This window comes from Neomonachus schauinslandi, chromosome 15 (genome assembly GCF_002201575.2).
Source record: "Neomonachus schauinslandi chromosome 15, ASM220157v2, whole genome shotgun sequence".
In the NCBI taxonomy this organism is placed as follows: domain Eukaryota; kingdom Metazoa; phylum Chordata; class Mammalia; order Carnivora; family Phocidae; genus Neomonachus; species Neomonachus schauinslandi.
Genome location: NC_058417.1, coordinates 23,054,268 through 23,065,617, shown reverse-complemented (window position 1 = coordinate 23,065,617; position 11,350 = coordinate 23,054,268). Strand labels below are relative to the sequence as shown.

Sequence of the window (11,350 nt, the reverse complement as noted above, 5' to 3'; positions counted from 1 at the left end):
TATATAGTACCTAATGTAATATGATATGAAACAGGAGATAATGTGAAAATAAGTCTAAATTGGCATTTTTTAAAGAAGATTTTATTTATTTATTTGACAGAGAGAGACACAGTGAGAGAGGGAACACAAGCAGGGGGAGTGGGAGAGGGAGAAGCAGGCTTCCTGGCTGAGCAGAGAGCCCGACGCAGGACTCGATTCCACAACCCTGGGATCAAAACCTGAGCCGAAGGCAGATGCTTAATGACTGAGCCACCCAGGTGCCCCAAGTCGGCATATTTTTTAGAAGAAATTGAAATAATGTTTACCCAACTATGAATGACGATTATTTCAAGACATCCCTTTCGGTTTAGTTCTCTGACATTTTAGCTTTTGCAAGAAATGTGTAACTTCAATAAAGAAAAAAACCCAAAAATTTAAAAATGGAGAAAATTCAGAGAAATAAGCTTCAGCTTTTTGGCTGATGCTGTTGATCAGCATGAGAACAGAAGGAGAAGAAGGATTCCATGCTCACCAAGCCATTCCTATGCATGTCAGTTGCACAAAAACAGTGGTGGGAGGCATAAAATTCCCATTTAAGAAACAAGGACATAAGAGTTCGGAGAACATAACTGACTTGCCCACAGTCAGGGCTTGTGAGCGGTGGTGCTGGGATTGGAACCCAGGTGGCCCTGGCCTTGAAGTCCATTACTGAATAGAGACCTTCTCTGTGATTCCCCAAAACACATGTACCCATGTGGATTCAGGTATGCTCTCGGATTGGTTCTGCCGGGGCTGTATATGTCTGAGGGTCCCGTGTGTCTTTTGGGAGGCACAATGACTGGGCTTCTTTGCAGGGAGGGGAATGGTGAGCCTTCAGGACAGAAACTCATAAACAGCTGAGGAATCATGCCATCCCTGACCTCCCAGGCATCTCTCCTCTTCATGATTCCCACCACTGCACCTACAAAGACGGCTTCCTCCCTCCTGGGTGTGTAGGGTGGCATTCTCCCCGGTGTGGCTTCCAGTTAGGGCCTCTCTCACCAGGGGAACGGTGCTGCTGCTCAGCCTCCTGAGCCCAGGTACCTCCTGAGGTCTCTTGCTGTTTGTGACACCATCCCAGATGTATTGGCATCAGCCAACACCAGGGTTTTCCAGTGGCTGAAGTCCAACACATGGCAAACTTCATTGCCTTCTCTTCCCTTCCTCAGGGTCGGTGGGAAAATGTACCACATACTTAGAATGGCAGAGGAGTACTTGATGAAAGGCGAATTTGAGCAAAAGCCACCTTGTATCACCGAAGCTGTAAAACCAAGTGCCATGACAAAGCTATTAAAGTCGCCAGATATTGGACGAGATCCCTCCGCCATCCTAACCACAGCTGGAGCACAACCAGGTCCCTTCCCTGGCAGTGAGGCCAAGCGTGTGCTCGAGGGGCCCGAGTGACCATTGTGAGCAGGATCCTTTGGGTTCAAAGCAATGTCTCCTCCTGTTTAAGTGACCTGGCCGAGTTTGCTACTCGTGTTTTTAGAGTCACATATCAGGATCCAGACCTTAATTATTAACAGCTTCCAGATTAAGAAACCATACTGAACAGGAAAGAAAATCATGCAGAGGGAGCAAAGGTTTGGTCTGGGGCACTGGTTGAGGGCAAAGTAGGGGGACGTGGGGTGTAGCTTGTCAAGGGACTTCTCAAAATGTTCTGATGCAGCTGTGCAGAGAATTGTGCAGAAAGGTGGCTAGGGAAATGGGAGTAGGGTGTCCCCCAAAGAGCGAGCCAAACTAAAGAGAATGCACAATCAAAGCCTTTCTAGGGGACTGGGAGGGGGGCCACCCTGCTTTGCACCACCCCAGTAGAAAAGTGCAAGAGGGAAGCTGTGTTAAACCCCATCCGCCTGCAGGGGGAGCCAACACCTTTGACTCTGTCCACCAGCTGTGACCCTGGCATCGTGGCTTTGGGAAACCTGGCTAATGTGGGCGCAAACTCACCCCCAGTGAGCCTGGCTGTAGGGCCTCAGGCTGGAGTCAGGCCTGATGGGAGGGGAGTTCGGTCCCTAGGTTTCCCGCTTCCAGGCTTATGGCTAGAGGATGGTCTAACCATGCATGACTTATTCTCTGGTCTGTGAGAACGTTCGGTGAAAGAGCTCATCTCCTGTACGATTTCCAGAGAGAAAGAAATCATCTCTGCCACCGTTCTGTCAGCTGAGCCAATGGACAAACATGAGCTTCCCGAGGTGTCTGTTTCTTCCGTCGGGTGGTTTCCTTGTTTGGAAGGTGGAGTTTCTTACACAAAGGAAGTACAGTAATTTAACAGTGGAGGCTGAGCCATATCAAACAAACACCAGATCACCTGAGAGTCTGATCTGCTCCTTTCCCAGTTTTGTTTCATTTCCTTCTCCTGGGCGATGTCAATTAAATTTGCCTCATTTAGGGGAAAAGAAAGGGGAGGAGGAGAGGACCCCAAGACTCTTCCTGTTCACCCCAGCCCCACAGCCCACAAGGTAGCAGTCACGGGTTTCCTGAGTTCTTACGCTCTGCTAGATGCTTATTCCAGACACACTCAGACGTTTCATTTAATCTTCCCAAAATGCTGTCACACAGATATCATTTTCTGGGGTTCACTGAGGAGGCAACGGAGGATTATAAAAATTAAATACGCTTCCTCAGTGTCAGGACAACATGTTGAAATCAAGTTGAAATCCCATGTGATGTTATCATGTTTTCTGTTGCCTTGTTCTTTTCCCTATGGTTCATTTTCCATACAAATGATACGCTAGGGTCAGGGCCAAATACATTATTACATTAGCTCATGTGGTCCTCACCACACCCCTCTGAGGTGGGCATCATCCCATTTTGCAGATGAGGAACCTGAGGTGAAGTAACTTGGCCTGAGCCCCCAAGTGGGTGAGCCGCAAAGGTGGGATATGGGAAGGCCCCGAAGCCCCGCGCCTCCCACTTGGCCAAGTACAGACCCCAGATAGATCATGACCCCGCCACTCACTGTTTTCCTGGCCACCAGGAATTCGTGGGTCACTTAAATCTGAGGAACCACTGTTTCTTCATGTGGGCATCATAATAAAGAGGGCCACAAAATTTAGCAAGAATCATCACTGAGGCATTGCTTAGAAAAGCAGCAACAAACCAACCAACCAAACCAAACCCCACCTGGAACCTTCACTAGAAGGCGGTCTATTGAGGTGACGTGGTGGATTCTATATGGTGGCATATAATAAAGTCCGTCAACTAAATAAAGAACTGTATTCAGTTTAATAATTAAATATACTAAATTAAATATATTAAGTAAGTGTTGACAGCAGAAGACGCTCACAACAAAACTTAAGTTACAAAAAAGTACTTACTTGATGACTTTGGGGTTAAATAACAAGTATTATTAATACTTATTTAAATATATATAATACATACAATGCTGTGGACATATTCTTTTCCTGGGTAGCCAAAATGCTGATGATTATATATATGTGTGTGTGTATAGAAAGGCCCTCATCAGTAGTTTCTGATTTTTATATAAGGAGCATTACTTTTGGGGAAAAAACGGGAAATGAGGAAAGGTCTTTCAAAGGGGTCTTTATTAATGAGACTCTGGGCACAAGGCTCTGTGGCCCATTTTCCTTCTGGAAGGGCAGGAGTGGAGGGAGAGGCCCCAGAAACACCGAGGGGGACTGTCCCATTTCTGAGCCGAAGCCCACGCATGGCTAACCCTGGGCACACCTGATTTGTGGAATGGAGCCAGACTCCTTGTCTTCCCTGCACTGGGGGCTGGGGGAGCAGACCTGGCTACAACCCCTTCCCGACACACCGTCTTCCAGCCCTGAGGTCCTACACTGGTGCTCAGAGATGCCTGCCAGAAAAGATTCATCAAAAAACCTTGGTCTCTGGACCCAGTGCTAGGAAGGGGCTGAGGCCAAGAATGAGCAGAGCCCTTCCTAAGAGGCAATGTCGGCAATTTGCCCTTCTTATGAATTACATAATTTATAATGTGCCTACTCCTGCAAAAAAGGTCACTATCTATATAGAACTTTGCAGTTTATGGAATACTTTTGCAATATGCATGTGCATGACATAATGGAGATGATATTATTCTGAGAAACTCAAATGCTAACGAGGTGTCAAGGAATTTGTTCAAAATGTTGATGAAGTCCAGTTGTGCCATTTTAACCACAATTTGGGAATGTTTCAATAAAACAAGTGATAAAGAGGGGTGCCTGGGTGCTCAGTTAGTTAAACATCTGCCTTCAGCTCAGGTCATGATCCCGGGGTCCTGGGATTGAGCCCCCCATCAGGATCCCTGCTCAGCAGAGAACCTGCTTCTCCCTCATCCTCTGCTCCTCTCTCCGCTTGTGCTCTCTCTCTCTCTCTCAAATAAATAAATAGATAAATAAATAAAATCTTTTTTTTTAAGGGTAAAGTGTGTATTTTATTTATTTGTACTTAAACCTATAAACCAATCAGCCAAACTGGTACTATTATCATGACACATTAAAATACAAAACATCTTTCTACAAATACTAGAATAATGAACAAATTAACAGTTCTAGTAAAACATCACAAGGGACAGAGGAAATCAATGAAGCACATTATAGCTTAACCCTTCACCGTTAGAGGTTATTAACAAGAAAAGCCTCACAATCTCAGAAAATACAAATTATCCTTCATCACACGTCTTTGTATCTTCACTTCCTATTCTTGAGGTTAGATTCTAGAGCCTAAAGATATCCACATTAGTATTGTATCTAGTTATCTATAGCGAGAAACACCTTTTATCATGTTGTCCATAGAGCCAACGCTACTGAAACCTCTTTGACTCCCATTGTACCCCCTCAGTGGACACAGTAAGAATAATGGAAAACAGAATATCGAGGCAGAGATATATAGGACCTAAAAGACAAAGCCTAGGAGATAACAGCCACCACCCAAACTGAGATCGAATAATATACTCATCGTCACACATCTTCAGGCTGTATGTTCACAGAGTAATTTGGGAACAAATCCATTATTTGCTGGGTACTAAAATACTTAGCAGATTGTTGTATTACACTATGGCTTTCCCCAGAAGTTTCTAAGATGGACTCCAAATCACTGATGGAATTTTGCTGGAACTGGATCTGGGGCTGCAGAGATTCCTCTCCACAGTTTTGGAGCTGATTGTTCCAGGCTTGGGGGCACCAGGTCTGACTGGCCCAGGAATAGTCGCTCCAAGACTGGCCATTCCAGGAGTGGTTGCTCCACGACTGGCTGTTCCAGGTCTGGTTGCTCCAATTCGGGTTATTCCAGGTCTGGTTGCTCCATATTGGAAGGTTTCCGGAAGTGTTCCTCAGGTATCCCTGGTGGTAGGAATAGAAGCCTGGGTATTCTGCGGTTGGTGTGCTGTTCTGACTCACACTCTTGCTCTCCTTTGGCCAGTGGTTTTTCTGCCACCTCTTACATTTCATTCTCTGATTCTGGAACCAGGTCTTCACCTGCTTATAGCTAAGGTTCAGAATGTTGGAAAGTTCTTGCATCTGCTGGAGACTGAGGTATCTCTGTCTCTGAAATCGATCATTGAGGACATAGAGTTGGGTCTGAGAGAACACGGTCCTGATCTTCTGTTTCTTGCCCTGGGCCGTATCTTCCTTCCTCACTGTTCTCTCCTCTCCAGAAGTGGGTGGTGGTGGTTTTACCCTGGGACTGGTGGAGGAGTCGGGGCTGTCCTGAACAAGCAGATCCATGGACGAAGGAAGAGGAGAGACGGTCTCCGCGTGGGGTGTCTCAGCAGATGACATTTGCAGGGATGCATAATTTTCTTCAGGCCCGTAAATCTCAGGCATTGGAGAAGAGTCCCTAGAACTGGGTGCTTCGGGGCCAGGCGGGCATAGGGGCAGAGCTGGATCTGCACTCATGTTGGTGAGTTAAGGGTAGACGGAAAAAAAAAAAGAGCGAGATTGTAAAAAAGGCCCAGGCTTACGGATCTAGGTGGAAGAGCTAAGAAGAGTAGAAAGACCTCCAGATGTTAAGAGTCTGAGAAAGCTAAATAAAATCCTTTTTAAAAAAATACAAAGCTGTTTAACAGCATCACTGGGTCAAAGGGATTCCACAACGACCATGCAGATTGCCTATCATTTTTTACATGTAACAGTCCTCGTGGGGCAATTTGAAAATACAAATTGAAACCCTTACAGGTGTGCAGGGCCATGAGTTGAATGGAGGTTTGTCAATGGGCCTGCAAACAGAGACCAAGGTAATAACAGGAGAGGGCCATGGCTGGACAGGGATGAAATTTGAGATTTGTGGGACTCCAGACATTCTGGTTTCTCACCATCTCATGAGGGTGACATTTCCTCTGGGAGAAGGGTGTCTTCAGAAATGGGGCATATCTGGCTCCCAAGCTCCCAGGGACTTTTCCCACCATGTCGTGAGTACTTGTCATCGTGCCTGTGATCTCACTGGTTTGTCACAAGATTTCTAGGAGGTAGGTATTCTTAATCCCAGTTTACATAAACTGAAGCTCTGGGAGCTTGAGCAATGGACACGAGACCACAGAGCTAGGAAAAGGCAGACACAGAATCTGAACTAAGTCTGATTCCTGAAGAAAGATTTGCAAGAAGCCTCTTCAGTACTGCTGCCGAGTCTCCGTGGACCTAGCCATCATGTTCACCCACAAGCCAGAACAACGTAGGAGGCCTCAGGATAGCTGGCCTCTAGCTCGCACCCGCATGGCCTCCTCAAGATGGGGTTGTGTGTGTCCCCACAAAGGAAAGGAGGGGAGTTGTGGAGGAAGTCCAGCCAGCCAGCCAGGCAGAGGGGAAACCCCACTGGTTCAGGGCTTGCTTACTTCAGCTGGGCCTCTCAAAGAAAAGACCAGAACACACCATATGCAAAGATGCCGGATTTTCTATTCTTGAAGTTGCTGTGCCTTGAGAAAATGAATGAAGAAAGATGCAGAAGTAGGTAAATGGTGGCTCTTTAAAGGTTTTATGCAAAGAGGCAGTATAGGGTGGTAGAAAGTGATCTGGTTTTTTGAGTTAAAGAGACCAGCTTTGCCATTTATTAACGGATCACATTACCTTTCTGAGCCCCAATTCCCATGTCCATGAAATGAGCATGACACTATGACTTCAAAAAGATGTAATGAGGAATGAAGGCACCCATACTTCCATGTGCTCATCCACTCTAGCCAGGGCTGCCATGTATGGTTTTATAGGTGGGCATGGCACAATTATGTCTGGTGACAGGATGAATGGGACTGTAATCCATCCCCGACTTCATTCGTGAAGTCCTACTCCCAGACACAGCCTCCACCCTGAGAGAGGGGTACTTTTTCCATATTAGGATAAAGGTGTTATCTGTTTACCAAACTGAGCACCCATTAGACTCTGCTAGAAGGGCCTTTTTCTGATTCTCACAAAAGTGTCATTTGAGCTAGTTGTGGTCTCCATCCAGCCTGTCATGACTTTCTGAATTCCAACACAGGCTGTTCCCACGTGAATTTCTCACCCTCTATAGATTTGAGGCTATGGTTTTCCTGTCTGGAACCAAGCTATCCCTTTGTACAAACTGGGGGACAATTGTAGGCATGAAAACCTAATGAGACTCTGTTTATTCTGGGAATAGGATGATCATAAGCCCTGGCAAGGACAAGGGAAAAGAAAAAAGCCTTTGATTCATCCCTTTAGGAGAAGGGGCTTTTGACAACCTGGGGTTTGGGTCTTTTCTAAGCCCCTGGCTGCAACTGGGATTTCAAAGTATAACAGGATTTGGGAGGTCCAAGACCCAGGCCGACCGTCAAACTCCAGTTCCATCACAAGCACCCAGGAAAGCCAGAGTTGGCACCCAAAGCCAGGGAGATTGGTGGCAGCCCCAGCTCTTGGGGACCAGGTTCCCAAGCCTTGTACATGTCATGCAGAACCAGGCAACAGGGGAATGCGTGGGGTTAGCAAGCTCTTATGTACCCCCTATCTTGTCCATAAAATGAATAAATATTATGCTACTCCGTTCAAATATAAGTACAGACTGCTGTAAATAATAACACAAGCTGCCATTTAGTGGCCTTATGGATTCCATTAGTCATGATGTCATAGGCATGTTGGATACGAAAAGGTCAGCAATCTTATGAGTGCCTTAACATTTCTGGCATTTTAAACAGGTCCTTATGAGCAATTGGAAATACGTACCTAAAGCCTTAAACATAGGCAAGGCCCTGAGCTTTAATAAAGACTTGTCTATGGGCCCGCAGAGAGGAGACGCCAGGTCATCAAATGGTCCCACAGCCAATAAATGGCAGAGCCTAAAGCCAAAAGGATGTCTGTCTAACTCCAGACTTCTGGATCTTTACCTCCACATGATGCTAATTGTCCCTACTGACCAAGAGAACCTCAGGGAAGGGACGTATTTAGCATCACCCCCTCAGCTGTTTCTTGGCTACCATTTATACTGAGCACTTGTATCTGCCAGGTACTGGGCTGCTTCATGGCACAATCTTGTTTCACCCTTAGAACAACTCTGTGGGGTATGAACTATTATTCCCATTTTCGGATGGTAACTTGCACAAAACCACAGAGCTAGGAAAAGGAGGCGGCTGGGTCTGAATGGGGTCTGTGTGACTCCAAACCTCCTCCCTCCACTATACTGCTGCCAAGGTTCTGTGGTGCTGGCAGCCATGTCCTCCCATGAACCAGAACATGCTGGCAGCCCCAGGAATAGTTGCCCCCAGACAGAAGCCCCATGGCCTTCTGTTGTAGCTCCTTACGATGGGACTGTATGGGTCTTGCCTCGGGGAAGAGAGAGGAGTAGGGGAGAAGCCCAGTCTGCCAGGCAGAGATGGGAAATCCCACAGGGACAGAGACTGCTTTTGCTTAGTTGTGCTTTGCAGAGAACGGGGAAAGTTCTGAGCAGGAAGAAGTGGTCCTAAGTGGGGAGCTTGGCCATGAGAGTGAGTCAGAGTGGGGCCAGCCACCAAGACACCGGGACACACGCTTGTGGCCACTCTATGCAAAGATGCTGGGTATTTTTTCTTACGGTTTCACTGGTTTGGAGGAAAATGCAGAACCATGTGGATAGTGTCCCCCCATTATTACCTCATTCTGGAGGCAGCGTCATGTGCTCCAGAGGTGAAGAGACCAGCTTTGTCATTTATGAACTGCCCAATACAAGACTAGCACACAATCTGAGATCCAGTTTCGATGCACTTGAAATATGGGTAATAAGATTTACTTTGGTAAAGTGTTACAAAGATTAAATGCAAAAGTGTGAGACGTACAGGTATTTCCACCTCATCGGCTCCAATCAGTACTGCCATGTGTGATTGGGCAGGTCATGCCCTGGACAGTGATAGCTGGCAGATGGCACCATGGGGGCTGATGCCATCCCAGGCTTTGCTCCTGAGCCAGGCACTCAGGTTCTGCTCTGCTTGGAGGGGTAGAAGGACACCAGTCATTAGTGCAAACGGGGACACTGTGAGGTATAATTGCCTCCTGGTGTCACCGTTTGCAGTGTGATCCAAGTGACTTAAGAAAGAGGGTAGAGAGAAATCATGGCAAGGTGAGCAAAAGGAAAAAGGATTTGGTTCATTCCTCAGTTTCCTCATCTGTAAAATGGAAGTGAGATGAATACTTACATCTCTCACACCTAAAGCTCTCAAGATCAAATAATATACTGAAAAGACCTGCCACGGAGAGGTTGCCAAACATGCATTTTTTTTCACTCCTTTCCCACTCTGGGGGATGCCAACTCATTGCAAAGGATCATTGAAACATTCCCTAAAAACAAGTAAATATTTCATGAACATAATTGAAACTCTTTTTAAATTGCATTTGGTTTAAAATCACAAATTCCCGTGAAAGGATTATTGCCAAGTAGAGAAAATTTAAAATATATCCAACACTGTGATGTTTACTGAAGTTGTTGAAAAAGACAATGCATCCTCACAAAATCAAATTGGCAATGCATCTTCGGCTTAAAAAAAAATGTATGCACTTTGAGCCAGCAAAAATACTTTAGGAACATTTCCTAAAGAAATAATCACATATACACAGAAAGGTTTAGTTCCAGGAGAATCCTTTGATAGCAAAATATAAGCCTACAAGTCCATTGGTCAAGAATTAGTAAGCAAAATGTGTTGTATTCACAATGAAAATGTTTTGAAGTCTTTGGGGAAAGAGAGTTATGGAAATACTTCCACAGTCAGTGGGAAACTGTTCACCACATATTATTGAGCATAAAAGCAACAACAAAAAAGAAAGTTTAAAAATGTTTGTAGAGTATGATGCCATGATCATTGGGCACCACACCCCTTGAATATGTGTGTGTGTGTGTGTGTGTGTGTGTGTGTGTATGAACAAACATATAACTATGTTTATTTCCTGGTAATGAGATTACAGGCACATTTTGCCATCAATTTGTTCTTAGTTTCTGGTATACATTCTTTGAGAAAAATGAAAAAAATTTCAGGATTCTCATACTTGAAAATGTTGGGATGAAGGACCTCATGACTAATCTTTCCCACCGAAGGGCAAGAATGCAGAGAGACCTTAATATTCAGGTGTATTTCTCCCACATTTCTGGGTGACCACACAACTGTGAAAGTTCAGATCGCACTAAACTTCTAATTCTCCCAGGGCAGGCAGGCTGGAAGAAGAAGCCAGGACTTACCTATTTGAACAATGGTGGGGCACATGTGACCACGGCTACTCCTGATGCACTGTTGTCCCTTTCCACAGCCCCTGACTTCTCTGAACGTGTGCTCACTGATGCCTGATAAGAGGAAAGACCCAGTTAAAAGCTTTGAAGTCTTATAATTCCTAAATAATGATTTTAAGTGCCTTTACAATGTCATTCAAAAACTATCAATTACTTAGGAATAAATCTAATCAACTATGTGCAGAAAATTACGTATTACTAAGGAAAAAATTGAAAATGTGTTCATAAATGGAGGGACATGCCATGTTTATGAGTTAGAAGACTTCCTATGCTAAAGATGTCAGTTTTCCTCAAACTGAAATTTAATACAATCCCGGTCAAAATCTTAAAAGGATTTTTCATAAAAATGCATGAAAAGCTGATTCATGATAAACTGATTCTAAAACTTATATGAAAGCTCCAAAAAAAAAAAAAAAATCAAGACAATCCTAAACAGAGTTGCAGGACTTGAGCTACTATTTATCAAGACTTATATTATTATGTGTGGCAGTAAATGAGACAGTGTGGTATTGGTGCAAGACAAACAGACCAATGTGAAGATGTATACACACAACCTCCTAATTTATGGCAAAGGAGCCACTATAATACAAAGCGGGAAAAAGTCTTTTCAGTAAATAAAACTGGATTAAGTGGATTATTCATATGAAAGAACAGAACCTTGTCTCCTACCTCACATCTCACA

The 11,350-nt window shown here is 44.9% G+C and overlaps 1 protein-coding gene across 1 annotated transcript; it reads right to left on the bottom strand.

The window, feature by feature from the left end:
* Positions 1–4,937: 4,937 nt before the first annotated feature.
* Positions 4,938–5,879, bottom strand: LOC110593251 (homeobox protein NANOG-like). The gene has a single exon (XM_044921773.1). The coding sequence runs from the start codon at positions 5,871–5,873 to the stop codon at positions 4,938–4,940; it is 936 nt and encodes a 311-aa protein (XP_044777708.1). The 5' UTR covers positions 5,874–5,879.
* Between the last annotated feature and the right edge of the window lie 5,471 nt (positions 5,880–11,350).

What these genes read in the sequence shown, in the direction of transcription:
- LOC110593251 (XM_044921773.1), bottom strand. Translation starts at nt 5,873, where the DNA reads ATGAGTGCAGATCCAGCTCTGCCCCTATGCCCGCCTGGCCCCGAAGCA.